General features: G+C 47.7%; 5 protein-coding genes across 5 annotated transcripts; 3 read left to right on the forward strand and 2 right to left on the reverse strand.

Annotated features, from left to right (window-relative positions):
- The first annotated feature begins 15 nt into the window (after positions 1-15).
- F5891DRAFT_1008220 (major facilitator superfamily domain-containing protein) lies at positions 16-2326 on the forward strand. The gene is made up of 8 exons (XM_041360527.1): positions 16-235; positions 291-510; positions 577-642; positions 697-857; positions 910-1044; positions 1100-1259; positions 1319-1871; positions 1924-2326. The coding sequence occupies exons 2-8, from the start codon at positions 352-354 to the stop codon at positions 2172-2174; spliced, it is 1485 nt and encodes a 494-aa protein (XP_041230810.1). The 5' UTR covers positions 16-235; positions 291-351; the 3' UTR covers positions 2175-2326.
- A 132-nt stretch (positions 2327-2458) lies between these two features.
- On the forward strand, positions 2459-4328 carry F5891DRAFT_1008222 (uncharacterized protein). Its single transcript, XM_041360528.1, is given in 3 exon segments — positions 2459-3443; positions 3463-3909; positions 3962-4328. 3 exon segments carry the CDS (start codon positions 2596-2598, stop codon positions 4071-4073), a joined length of 1407 nt encoding a protein of 468 aa, XP_041230811.1. The 5' UTR covers positions 2459-2595; the 3' UTR covers positions 4074-4328.
- F5891DRAFT_1008224 (uncharacterized protein) lies at positions 4329-6382 on the reverse strand. Its single transcript, XM_041360529.1, has 7 exons — positions 5964-6382; positions 5580-5897; positions 5400-5506; positions 5288-5353; positions 5159-5235; positions 4737-5099; positions 4329-4669 (listed from the first exon to the last, which is right to left on the reverse strand). Exons 1-7 carry the CDS (start codon positions 6027-6029, stop codon positions 4536-4538), a joined length of 1131 nt encoding a protein of 376 aa, XP_041230812.1. The 5' UTR covers positions 6030-6382; the 3' UTR covers positions 4329-4535.
- Positions 6383-6582: 200 nt separating this feature from the next.
- On the reverse strand, positions 6583-8409 carry F5891DRAFT_1162089 (uncharacterized protein; the record flags this gene model as incomplete). The annotated part of the gene is made up of 9 exons (XM_041365278.1): positions 6583-6905; positions 6956-7089; positions 7143-7315; positions 7371-7547; positions 7602-7740; positions 7804-7934; positions 7981-8185; positions 8240-8321; positions 8379-8409. 9 exons carry the CDS (start codon positions 8407-8409, stop codon positions 6583-6585), a joined length of 1395 nt encoding a protein of 464 aa, XP_041230813.1.
- A 560-nt stretch (positions 8410-8969) lies between these two features.
- On the forward strand, positions 8970-13238 carry F5891DRAFT_679999 (Piwi-domain-containing protein). The gene is made up of 25 exons (XM_041372767.1): positions 8970-9314; positions 9429-9589; positions 9639-9715; positions 9768-9869; positions 9917-10006; positions 10056-10115; positions 10165-10417; positions 10477-10722; positions 10769-10894; positions 10945-11098; positions 11148-11153; positions 11203-11258; positions 11312-11461; positions 11515-11532; positions 11588-11655; positions 11715-11800; positions 11857-12014; positions 12062-12185; positions 12236-12314; positions 12366-12395; positions 12445-12560; positions 12619-12679; positions 12734-12813; positions 12866-12873; positions 12935-13238. The coding sequence occupies exons 1-25, from the start codon at positions 9185-9187 to the stop codon at positions 13109-13111; spliced, it is 2616 nt and encodes an 871-aa protein (XP_041230814.1). The 5' UTR covers positions 8970-9184; the 3' UTR covers positions 13112-13238.
- The last annotated feature ends 550 nt before the right edge of the window (positions 13239-13788 follow it).

Below are 13788 nucleotides of genomic sequence, written 5' to 3' on the forward strand. Positions count from 1 at the left end.
AATCATAACTCCGCTTGTCACTGCAAATTTGAATTTGATGAGCAAACATATCTGCGAATATCGGACAATATTCACCTCAAGAGTCAACACGCTTGTGGCTTGGTACTCATGCATACGACCAGCAGACAGCAAGTGCTGCAGCTTCAAGCTTGGCTCAGCAATCTGTATGGTCTGTGCTATCGGAGAGCTGACATGGACACCCGTACCTTGCAGCTCAGACTCGGAAGTAACATGTGTGAGTCATGACAAAGAGAGAATACCAGTCATTGTTTTGCTTATGTATTACACAGAACAGGCTATGGGTACAAGTTCCTCGGCCGATCTATCTTCAGCTCTTTCTTGCGAACCATCATGTCCCAACAACAGATGGACGAGGAGACGCCATTATTACAGCCCGTGAAGCAGAAGAAGGCTAGAACACCATTACCTTGGCGTCAATTCTCTATCATACTGTTTCTTCAGCTCGCAGAACCGCTCACTTCACAAGTCATCGCTCCCTTTGCACCTCAGGTATGGCTTTTCATGCAGCCCAATCATTTGACAGCTTCTGATGGGCTCGTCGCCACTCTCTTGCAGCTGATAAGAGACATTGGCATCACGGATGGCGATGAAACTCGTGTAGGGTACTATGTCGGATTGATGGTGAGTTTTACTTTATCAATTAATGGGTATATCCTCATCTTCGAACACACGCAGCTCTCTCTATTTTTTGCCACACAAGCCTTGACCGTTCTCCATTGGAGTCGTATATCGGACCACATCGGACGGAAACCCGTCATTTTGACAGGCCTGTTCGGATTGTCCATCTCAATGTACTGTTTCGGCCTATCTAGAACCTTTTATGGGCTCGTACTAAGGTTTGATCGTTCTATTTTTTGCGAGTTCTGATTTCTAACACCTATCAATCAGCCGTGCTCTAAATGGTGCTTTGAACGGCAATATCGGCGTGATTAAAAGTATGATGGTGGAGCTCACCGACTCCACTAATTTGGCCCAAGCATATGCGTATATGCCGATAGCTTGGTCAAGCGGTGGGGCCATTGGGTACGTCCCTGTGTAATCTTTTCACATCGCTTTGGAGTTTAGATACCCTTTACAGACCTTTAATAGGTGGTTCATTATCAAGACCGGCGGATCGATTTCCGAACATCTTCGGACATTCACAATTCATGAAGACCTATCCCTATTTCCTCGCATGCGCTGTACCTGCTACCTTTTCTGTACTGGCTTGGATTGTTACTTTTCTTTTCTTGCAGGAGGTGTGTTATTTTAAGCTAGCATGCGACAAGTGAAAAAAGGTTGATGACGTGATTGTCAGACTGTACCTACTAGGGTGACCCTCTGGCAGTTACTAAAGGGGAAAAATCGCGAACATTCCGCTTCTCTCAAGGGCCCCGTAACTTCCACAGGGTCAACTGATTCCCTCAGCACAGAAGATACTTCTCAGCGTGCGAAAGCTGGTGGCTCCAAGCCGCTACCCCTTCGTTCGCTCTTGATACCCAGAGTGATCATAGCTGCTGGAAATTATGCCGCTTTGTCATTCTTTGACATCGCATTTCGTGCCGTGCAGCCTGTGTTTTTCGCCACACCGGTAGAGCTTGGTGGGCTGGGTTTAGATCCCCCGCGCATCGGCAACATTCTAGCTATCTATGGTGTGATCAACGGCTTATTCCAAATATTTTTCTTCGCCGACCTCCATGATCGTTTCGGTTCGAAGACAATCTATTCTGTCTCAATGGCTGTTGCAATTCCGATGGTCATCACTCTTCCCATCCTCAATGCTGTAGCCAGAGTGCAGGGTTTAAGCCTCGCAGTGTGGGCGATTGTTGGCCTGCAACTTGTCCTGTCGATGATATTAAATTTGGCGTATTGTCAGTTTCTGCATCATATCACGATTCTTTGTGTTGACCATGGTTCCTTCAGCTTGCGTATTTATTTATATTGCCGCGGCCTCTCCAAACCAGGCATCGCTTGGTGCAACAAATGGGATTGCTCAGTTGGGTGTTTCGATCGTGAGAACGATCGGCCCCGCATCGGCCACGTCCACGTTCTCGCTCTCTATTCGAAACCCCCACCACGCCTGGATAGTCTACTATTATCTGATTGCCCTTGTTTGTATGGGCATCTGCACGTCCCTCTTACTTCCTCGACAGTTGTGGAAGAATACCCATTAACCAATCTCACGCCCCGCCTATGGTTTCTCCGGGGTCGCTGCTAGAGGTTAGGGGGAAATTATATCTGCATGAATCAGACGTCTCCATAGACATTGTCATCAAGTTTCATGTTTCAATAGTCTTGATCTATCACATATTTGAAACAAAGTTGTACATGCTTTTGTTATTTCAGTCGTGTCTATCAACCGGTCATTGTCAATTTGGCGGTCCACCAAACGTGATGATTTGTTACAAAGTGTCACGGATTCCTGTGGAAAGTGTGACATCCTGTCCACCAAGGCACACTGCCACGCGCCACACAGTGGCACATACTTAAGCCAACGGCACACCATTCGGACCCCCCATCATTTACTGAGCGCACGTCTTCCCCTCATCCTGGTTTCTGCTTGTGTTATCCTTAGGACGAGGCCTGACTGTCATCATGTCGTTCGCTGCCTTGATGGCGCTTAGCGCCTCGCAAACTAAGGAGTCTCAAAGCGCCGTCCAAACCGCACTACTACAGCGCCAGCGCAACGAGGAGCTCCAACGGAAAAAGCGGGAGGAATTCGATAGAAAGGAGCGAGAAGAAGCAGCGAAGCTTCGACAGAAGAGATTTGAGGACGAGAAGAAGCAGCGAGAGTTGCAGCTCAAGAGAGAATCAGAAATGAGACGCATGGAGGAGGAGCAGGCAAGGCGAGAGGAGGAGCAACGCAATGCATTGCTCTACGGTCCCAAGAGGGCCAAGTCGGGCTCTAAATGGCCATCGTCTAGCGGAATCTCGAAGGAATCCATCCCCAGGCGCAGACTACCGTCAGATGAGGAGGATGGCTCTCGTTCCGGATCTCCAGCAATGGCTCTCACTCGGGAGGAGAAACGGCGGCGCAGGGTCGAAGTCGAATTGCGCAAGGGTTATCCAGGCAGGCGGCCCGCCTCATCCTCCGGCTATCACAAGGCTGGCAGGCGACTTCCAGGAGGGGCTATTGACGCCACGTCAGCACCAACTTCAGACAGCGGTAACGGCTCACAGTCTGTCAAGGCTCGCCTTTCTGCACTCCCCAATACTTTGACCAAGCTCAATGTCCACAAACGAGACACACGGACCATAGACGAGATATTGCAGGACAGAGCCAAGGCGAAAACAGCCACATTGGACGGTGACGATGCCAAAGAATTTAACGACTGGTTTGGGAAGGGGAAGAAGGACACTGGAAAGACCAGTGCCCAGATATCTACGGCTGCACCATCCAGGGCGTCTTCCGGCTCCAGCTCCCCAGTCCCCTCAGCGTCCCAGTGAGTGTTTTGATGACAGAATTCCTTCTCATCATCATTTCATCTTCCATCTCGTAGGATCAGTCAACTCTGGCACGTCAAAGACATCAACCGCCTCGAAATCTGCTGTCTTGTCATTTTCAAAGACCTCGCAGTCCAAAGGCGCAGATAGCTCTCAGTCATTAAAGACTGAAGTGAAGTTCAAATCGACTTCAATTTTCACTCCTTCGATGAAGTCGCAGGCTTCTAAGCCTTCGTCTGCAGCACGCTCCGCCGGTCCCACCAAAAAACGGCCCCGGTCCCCGTCGTCACTATCCCCCCCTCCTCCAAAGAGGCGCCCTGCCTCAACTGAAGTGGAATCTTACAGCAACGAAATTTGGAAACTGTTTGGCAAGGACCGGTCTAAATATGTTGAACAGGATGTGTATAGTGACGAAGAGGACATGGAAGTCGATGCCGGCGTTCTTGAGAGGGAAGAGCTCAGAAGGTCAGTGATTACTCATTTATCAAGAGTACACTATTGACAAAGATTCCTTTAGTGCGCGTCTCGCTAGAAAAGAAGATGAAGCAGCTCTTGAGCAGGAGAAGCGCCACGAGGAAGAAAAGCGCCGCAAGAAGAGGGAAAGGGAAATGAAGGAGAGGCGGGGATAAGGCAAGGAGTTTTTCTGACATCGGCATGCTATATTTCCTGGACATTTCATACCCTCATGGATAGTGGGACCTATCCCTTGTTTTTCTTGATGCTTTAGATGGCATACATTCATACCATACACATCGCCACCATTCATGTTCTATCAGCCAGCGCAATTTTGTTTATATGTTACACCATGTATTCGCAGTCACTCTGAGTCATGCTCATGCTTTTTCGTGTAATGCAATATTCCATTGCTCACCACCAAACGATGCGTGACGGAGACAATGGACGATGTACGTATCAAGATTACAAGGGTAGGTTATTGTTCATCAGCAATGTCAACAGTGACAACGGAAAAGTAAATATCAACAAGTTAAGGCGCTGAGCGCATGATGCGAAGGACTGGAGAATAGAAATAAACAAATAATTAGATACGTCGATCCACGGGTGTTTTGAATTGCAGGTGTCTTAATGCACTATCAATGGTCGTCCGCTCGGAATCGCTTCCTGTCTGAGCCGCCACCAAACTGGCCGCCTTGCTGGCCTTGTATGAATGCTGGGTTGAAGTGACCTTGCATGCCGAAGCCGCCGCGTCCTCCCATCATTCCCATACCTATAGAGTACATCAAGTGCAAGTAAGAACAACAATCCATATGCATGAGACCGTTAGAAGCCCATACCCATTCCTCCCATGCCACCACGCCCGCCCACCATCATAACACCTCCTCTGGGTCCCTGGGGAACCATGCTGCCGCGTCCGCCGAAGCCGCCCATGCCCATGCCCATGTTCCCCATTCCCATCATGTTCATGCCACCCATGCCCATGCCCATGTTACCCATCATTGTGGGCATGCCGCCGCGCATCATGTTGTTCGCCATACTACCACCCCCGCGACTTTGTGCACCCATCATGCCTCCCCCCATCTGGTTCTGGTTGGAAGCATTACCGCGGAAATTCCCTGTCGAGCCGCGGCCCATGCTTGTCCCTAATGTGGATATGGGGGTTCCTTGGTGGGTGTTTCGGGTGTCTCGGGGCGGTGGTTCTGAAGCCGGATAGATTAGACAAAGCCGCTGCAGTCAAAGCACTAGGTGATGAACAAACCTTTTGGGAGTGTGCGGAATGGATTGCCTTGTGACGAACTTGTCAGAGTTGCTGTAGCACGTCTATTTTGAAAGTCACTGAATGTAAGGTCAGCCTTGCATTCGCATCGAAGCCTCAAGCCTCACATACTTATTATCGAACCATGCTTTGAGCGCGTTGGCGTCTTCGAAACTACTGAACTCCACGTAGGCGATACTGATGTGACTGAGTAACACCTCAATTTGACCAGGAAGTTGCTTACCCTTTACTCTTGCCGTTTACCTTGTGCTCAGAAAAGGTAATGTCACGATGGTCGATTGACACGCCAAGATTTAGAGCGACTTGACGCAGGTCCTCATCTGTTGTCCACTGTAGGAGAGAGAAACACGAAGACAGGCTTAGAAAGATATACACAGGATTCTAAACGACAGGACAAACGGACCCATTGCAAATCACCAATATACAGTGCATCATAGCCCATCATCGAAGGATCTGTCCCGCCTCCCATATGACTACCGTTTTGCACAACGGCGTTGTAGTTACCGTTCATGCCATGCGAGACACCCTCGGTCCTAACCTGCCCTTGCTGGATTGGCTGAGTGTAAGGAGCTGGAGGCGAGTGTTGGGCGGGTGACGGTTTCACTTCCTCTTCCTCTTCCTCGTCGCTTCGAGGCCGTTTCTCACCTGTTGAGGGTTCGACTACGGTTATTATAGCCTCCACCGGTTCTTCCTTTGCGTCGAATTCCTGACCGTCAATACCCTTTAAGCGCCCATACAGTCAGTCCAACTAGCTGCTCAACCAAGTAGATGCATATCATATGCCCACCTGGTTGGCTCTGCCGACAGCATAAGCTTCGTATTCGCCGTAGATATCATAATCTTCCTCAGGCATTTTTTCGCTGACTCAAGCAGAAGAATAGAAAGTCTTTTGCACTAGAAAAAGTAAAATGACAGGATTTGAGTACCAACGGACATGAGAGTAACACAAATGATAACGAGGCAAAACTTCCACAAGGCACATCATGAAGCCGCCTGCGCGCGCTACCCACGTCAGCTATACAAACAAGTGAAGGAGCTCTTACATGATAGGTATGGATACAGTGACAAGGATTACGCGTCCAACAGCTAAGCGAAATACAGGACGTAGAGCAAAGCACAATAAGAACAGAGAAAAAACTAGTGGAACGTAAGGAGAACGCAAGGAGAGTTGCGCGACAGCGACGTGGAAGAGTAAAAGCAAGAGAATGTTTGGAGAACTTCACCAAATCCGTCATGTTCTATAGCGGTAACATTTATTTGGTTTTGTTTGCAACCCGTGGCGCAGTTGGCGCCTAACCTTCTCGTCACCGCTGGCTGAACAGATTATTTCGCGGAACATGTGGATTTAAGGTAACTAGTCTATAATCTTACTGATGCTGGCTCGGTAGGAACTACAATAGCCAGCATCAGCCAGTCCATTTATCCTGCAGCGTCCTATGCACTACTTCCTCTTGTTGCGCCAACCACAACCCAAATGCCGGCGTTTTCAGCCACCTTTCGTAAAACTCCCTCCGCTTAGTCGCGGACTTAAACGGCAGAGGGGAGCCATTTGCCTTAAGCGAAGAGAAAAAGTCAACAGTGCTGAAGGGTTTTAGACGTCGACAGCCCGAAACAGTGGTACGTTCCGTCGGAGAGGGTATCAGAGTATTGAGGTATCTGTTCAGAGGAACTAGCATGGTGTTGGTGCGCGAACTTAAGTGTCTTCTTAGGTCCAGAGATGCTTGTATCCCTGCAAATGATGGGTAAGTTACAGTACTAATCATGATTTGGGACACGGACTGTCTTGGACGCTTGCATGACAAGCTTTCTCGATAGCTTTCAATACTTGGCGGTCTTTGGAAATGTATCGGCGATGAGTTCTTGTACACCATCCAGGTGGCGGTCCTGCCATAATAGTCGCCTGGCGGCGCGGACTGCAGGAATTTTGAGCGATGAAATTTGAGAACCCAAGCAACTTCAGACACACCTTGCTTTCAGCCCTACGCTCAAGACGTGAGGCCAATGGGCACATGACTTCTGGAAGAATGGATTGGTCACACCCAAGATAAGGCCAGATTTAGGTGGGAGTTTATTGACCAGAAGTGCGTGATCCTTGTCATGGATGGTAAAGTAAGGACGAAAATCGTTCGCAAGAGGTATCTAAGAATGGAATGGGTTAGCCATCGATTTAACAGATGGAAAATAAACGGCGCACAGGACGTAACAGATCCCTGAGCCACCAAACTGCTTGACTCGTGGCTGCAGGAGAAGATCCGAATACCAAGATGGGCTCGCAAAGCATCAGGCACTCCCATATTGACCATAAATGTGGCAAGGAGGCCTCGAATATGGATATTGGAGGCGGGTCAAGTGGAGCTATAGAAGACAATAGCTAATACGGTCTATTAAGCCACCAGAGATCCAGAGCAAGGGAGAGCTTATTTACATGCAAAGTGGGGTCAAATTTCTCATGAAAAGATGCAGTCTCTGTCAATTGCTGAATGTCTGCATTCATGGGCAACTCGACATGGAGAACTGAGCCTAGGAATCCTAGCTCAATAGTCAAACCCGGCGATGGGCTGCACCTTTCTTCGGCAGATAAGATTTGATTGATTGAAATGGGAAATAAGCCCGAGCAGCACACGTACCAGTGGGCAATGTTATGACATGCCGTTTCCAGCATAGGTACACCATGGGTTAGGAACAAGGGCCCAAGTTTCATAATTAGGGTGGTAAAGAGAGCAGGGTACTGTAGGTGTGAGAGAAGAACGAGAGAAGTCTGGACAATGTTAGCAAAGTGGTTCGATGCGTGAATATTGATTTACCTGTTGGTATCCTCGCTTCGAGGTGTTGTCTCTTCTCTGGGAAAAGTGCGAATATCCATAAAGGTATCCATCGATGTTATCTGGTCTGTTGTTACCGTGATCTAGAACGACGCGTTTTTGGGATGTGCCGAGATCTTGTATGCGAAAAGAATGTACTTCTGAGCCTTGTTCGAATTGTAGGGAATCCGGGAAGGATGAGAAAGCACTTGAAAATGGATTTCAACACCCAATCAGACAGATGGAGACGATAAATTATTACATGTTCTCTTTCTCTGCGGGGGCCAAATACAATGGTGGATGTACTCCGCAAACAACAGGACCAACATCCAAATCAAAATTGACTGTGGTGCATGGTATGACGTGTAAGATACGGTTCAAGTATGTTACGTGGCACTGACCTACGGCGAAAGCCAAGACCCATTGGGACATTCGCAACGCCCTATCTCGCTCGAACTCAAAGCCAGCGAGCTCTGAACTTCGATGTAACGCTGTATCAGACTTTGCCAGATGAGGAAGAGTCCTAGAGCGTGTGACGGTCTTTTGCCCAACCAGGCGAAGTCCAAAATGCGTATCCTGAACGTTGGACAGTGAGGGCGATTTGAGTGGACTCGGATGATCTTGAAACGATCCGATACCATGGATTGGAACATGTGATTCGGTTGGAGAAGGTAGCCTTGAGGCGATGGTTTCAGTTGATCCTGTGCAGGACCCTGATCGAGAAGGATAAAGCAAACCAATATCTTGCTCATCCATCTCTGTTGTTGCCTCCATCATGGTCCAAAGCGTCAAAGATGCTGGACGATGCACGCGTCGATGTCGAGATCGTTGTAGCTAACAGCAACGTGTCGAGTCCAAACACGACGATTTACACGTGGTTCGAGTTCAAAGTAGGATTTTGGGAAAATACCTCCTTTTGCTTTGATATCTGCTCATTGTTTCTCTTCCAACTGCCTCGAGGCCGCCGAACCGTGACCTTCGTCTTCTTGAACACGAGCTTGGGAGAAATTCCAATTCTATTGTTCACGAGGACTTAATCCGAGTCGGTCGGATATTGTACGATTCTGGTAGCCAGGAGAATCATAGTGCATGATTGTCATCTCGCCATCGCCCACTCGCGTCATCTGTCTTCAAACAATACGGTCGTATCTTTATAAACCCTGTCATCTTCGTTTCTTGGACTATACCCTTTAACTTTAGCAACCATATGATAGACATATCTTTCCAAATGGCTTCGGCGCCTACTGTGCCGTTGGGTCAACGTAGACCTATGGCTGTCTACGCAAATGCTTTCGACGTAACACAAATCCCAGTCAAAGCGTACGAGCAATATGATGGTGAGCACATATCTGCTTGATCGGGGGGCATCATTGTTCTGAATAAATTCATGCAGTCGGTGCGTGCGCCTTCGTGCCAGTAGCAACTATTCTGTTCCACTAAACCTTCTCCAGTGATGACGCCTGATGTAGAAAGTGTTCGATGGAGACATCGAATAGTCGAAAGACTCCAAAACCACGAAGCACCCAGGGTCTTTCGTCTATGTTTGTTTGACGGAAAGAGCATTTTATACTCTGCGGCGCCGCTGGATCTTCCCGATGGCACTTCGGGAAACGTATGATCTCGGTTGTGATCTGGTATTCTCAGCCTGATATCGGTTACAGTATACCCTTGTTGTTCCCGGCAAAGGTCGGGTTACGGTTAAGGTAGCTCGCGTCGCAGGCGAGACAGTGACATTCGAGTACGCATTTCCAAATCCAGTTCAAGCATATCTCATGACACGTATACTGTAGTGACCTCAAAAAATTTCTCACCGGAAAAATCAGCGATCAGACACCAAAGGTCTCCGTTGCACTCAATCTCCTTCAATTCATTATTCGCCAAGCCCCGAATCTGTACGCCATACATTACGCAATCAATAGTATCACTGAACGTCCTTCAGAAAGTACCCGAATAATGGACGAGCGTATTTTACCAGCGGCGGCTCAAAAGATCTTCGCGGAGGTCTTCAGCTGTTTCGTGGATTCTTTCAGTACGTCATGTCACGGAACCTCTTGATCGTTCCTCACATTGGTGCGTAGGAGTGTCAGACCAGCAATCGGTAGAGTTCTCGTGAATGTCGATATCAGTGCAGCCGCAATGTACGTCATGCAAATCGCTTCTATTACTTCTCATCGCGTTCCCCATTAGGTATAAACCGGGACCGTTTGTGGACGTTGCTTTAGAAGTATTAAACATTCGAGCGAATGCACGCGCTCTCAGCTTCAAAAAGCATAGCAAAGAATGGAATATTCTCAGCCAATTTTTCCGGAATGTCCTTGTGGAAATAAAGTTACCCAAAAAAACTGTGACGAAGAAAATTGTTGGTCTCGTTGAAGCCGCTGGACGTTTTCCGTTTACTCAAGAATCAGAAGACGGCTCATCCCTTCCGACAACTGTGGAAGTACGCTCTGCATAATTGCTTTCATTGTTCCATCCTGCAGATGATTGACGTTTAAGCAGGAATACTACCGCAAAACATACAACATACGCCTAGCATTTCCTGACATTATCGGCATTGAATTGAGCCGTGGATCTGGAAAAAACACTGTCATCCCGGCCGAACTCTGCACTGTGGCTGCAGGCCAGCGGTATAACCGTAAACTACCGCAGAACATGACGAGCATGATGGTTGATTTTTCCAAATTTAGGCCAGAGAAACGGTTGGAAATGATCATTGGCCAGAAAGGCGACCGAGTCCAACCTCCCGTAAGTCCTTAGTTAAAGTTGGAATTTATTGGTCATTTTCGTCCAGACGCTTGAGTATGCCACGTCACCTTATATCCAAGACGCGGGAATGGAAATCTCGGAGAAACCAATTACAATACAAGGTCAACTTCTCAAGGCACCTACCATTTTCTATGGCAAAAAACAGTCTGCGGCAAGTAGCTTTTCCCGCATGTTGCTCAATTTAGTGATATTTCGCCATAGGATGTAAACAACGGGGCATGGAACATAACGAGGCAACATCTACATTCCCCCGAGATCATCAGGGCGTGGGCAGTTGTGGATTACAGTCTAAGGCTAGATCAAAACGTCATTAAAGCGTTTATGGACACACTTGAACAGTGTTGCACTGCACGGGGTATGTTGATCGCGCTGTTGAAAATCTGGTATTTCTCATGATATTCCAGGAATGAGTACGATTCCGTTTAGGTTTGTGAGAGTGTCGTTCATAATTTATTGTAGGTGTGAAAGCTAAGCCGTCATACAAACGAGGTAATGGTGTCGGCTCGGTAGACCGGGTACGCGCACTTTTTTGAAGTTTTCGTCTGTACTAAAGGATACAATTTTGAAGGATATCAAGGAGGCATGTGCGCTGGCATTGGTTTCAGCTGGAGCCCCTCGTGGTTATAATAAGCCACCTGAGATCGTGCTAGTTATCTTACCTCAATCTGCCGCTGATATCCGCCAAGATGTCAAGAGAGCGGGGGATGTCACCCTTGGCGTAAGTATCGTCATTGATCACAACTTTCTGGGCTGACTTGACCTCACGACTAGGTGTCCACTCAGTGTGTGGTGGGTTCAGCTTGATGTCTTGACCGTTAGTTATTTTCCAACGTATATTTCACAGCGGGAAGACAACATTGCAAAGTTTTCAGGGAGACAACTTGACCAATACTGTAATAACATCGCAATCAAGTGCATGATATTTCAAAACATAATTTTTATGAAGCTAATGTAGATTGGTTTACCTTCAGAATCAACGCTCGGTTAACGGGAGTGAACTCCATCCCATCATCGCCTGCATATGATTGGTTGACCAAAGAAGATTTCATGTTTTTTGGTCTGTAATGCCATCAATAATGCGACATTTGCACTGACATCGACGTTCATTTTCAGGGGCCGATGTTGGCCATCCTGGACCTGGTGTCCAGAACAAGCCCTCAGTTGCCAGCGTCGTTTTTTCATATGACCGGCACGGCGTCAAGTACAGTGCAACATCGAGGGTACAGCAGCCGCGACAGGAGAGAATAGGCGAGCTTGGTCCTATGGTTTATGTACGCATTGCCTTCTGTTGTCGGAACAATCAATTTATCATTTATAGGACGCCATTACACGATATGGCAAGGTCAACGGGAAAGCCCCGAGGAGACTTATGTTCTTTAGAGACGGTCTCTCTGAAGGTGAATACGCAGGTGTTGGTGAACTAGAGTTCCAAGACATCAAAGGTTCGTTGGAGACAAAGATCTTGTAGAATGCTAATAATCTATTCATTTAGAGGCTGTGAGAAGGGTTTGGGCTGAAGTCAAATTGAATGATCCTCCACCTCTAATCACCTACCTTATCGTGGGCAAGAGGTAATCTTCTACTTCAGGCGGGCAAGCAATGACCACTGACTTTCCTCGCAGGCATCACGTTCGCTTCTTCCCCACAAATCCGTGCGTACGTCTTCCTTTGCTTCTGTCCCTTATTGAATAGTCCTCGTAGTCAAGATGGAGATCGAAAGAGCGGCAATGTACAAGCTGGGTTTGTCGCCAGTGAAGGTATTGCCAATCCAATTGCCAAGGATTTTTACCTTTTGTCCCACGGTGGGATACTTGGAAGTTGGTGCACAGTATGTGGAGCGATTCAGACTAACTGATCATGGTTGGTCATTTCTAGCAAGCCGACCTGCCCACTACATAGTATTGAAGGACGAGATTTTCAATTTTGATATCAGGCCGTAAGTTTCAGTCAAAGAATGCATAAGTACCGACTAAGGTTCGTGTATTCTTAGCATACAAGAGGTGGCATATACTCTTTGCCACGCGTATATTAGCGCAACTCGATCCGTCTCCATACCTGCCCCTGTGTATTGTACGTGATTCTCCACCTTTTACCAAGTAAATTGTTGACAATTCTCTTAAAGATGCGGACGTACGACTATTATTGTTGATGCTTTAAAGCTGTAACTGATTCCATCTCTCACATTTTACAGAAGGTCTGCGCTCGCGCCGAGTATCACTTTGATGCGAGTTTACGGTACATCGACAGCGATGGTGCAACTGTAGCGAGTTCGAGTAGTTGTGAGAAGCAGTCATTTAACCTTAGCCAGTGGCGATCGGGCTACGCACAAACCCATTCGTCCATGCTGGCCAGGATGTTTTTCGCATGAAATTGTAGCTTTAAATCTTTAGCGTTTTGTCAGGACTAGCGTTATCTCATTGTATATACTTACCCGTGTTCTTTCGGGATGTTTCATTTTGATAGTCAGCGCAGTATCATACCATGGTCTAAAGGTCTGTTGGCATCCAGTAAGCACCTAACTGGTGAACGCCCTGTGGTACGAAGAGGCCGATGATCGTCTGGTCCCTCTGGTGACGGGAGAAGCGCGCATATATGAATATAGCTGCGGAGCCAGGAGAAAGTTCACAACATGAGTATCTCCACATGTTCGCGCACCGCGCTCGAGTATAGGATAGCTAAATAGCTTCGCGTGTCACCAGATGACTATGGAAGGAAGCCAGAGAAGAAATGTATCGACGTGCACACAAGTGATCCAGTATTGTAACGACTTGTAATGACGATCCAGCTCAACTGAGTCAACTCCCAAGTGGTCAGTGCTCATTGGAAGTGCCACTCTACGAAGGGGCACATTAAACTCTGGTCGCAGGGTTCCGGTACCCCTTTGAGATACGAACATCGATGATAAATGCAATCCATCCTGCAGTTTATTTTATATCACCTTGATCGATCACTGTGAAGTTCAAGACTCGAGATGTGGAGCAGTGAAAATAAGTTAGCCTATCTGCAGCGATCGCTACAGTGACCGACTTACCGACTAATCTCTTG

Source organism: Suillus fuscotomentosus (assembly GCF_016647785.1).
Source record: "Suillus fuscotomentosus strain FC203 chromosome Unknown F5891scaffold_7, whole genome shotgun sequence".
Lineage (NCBI taxonomy): Eukaryota > Fungi > Basidiomycota > Agaricomycetes > Boletales > Suillaceae > Suillus > Suillus fuscotomentosus.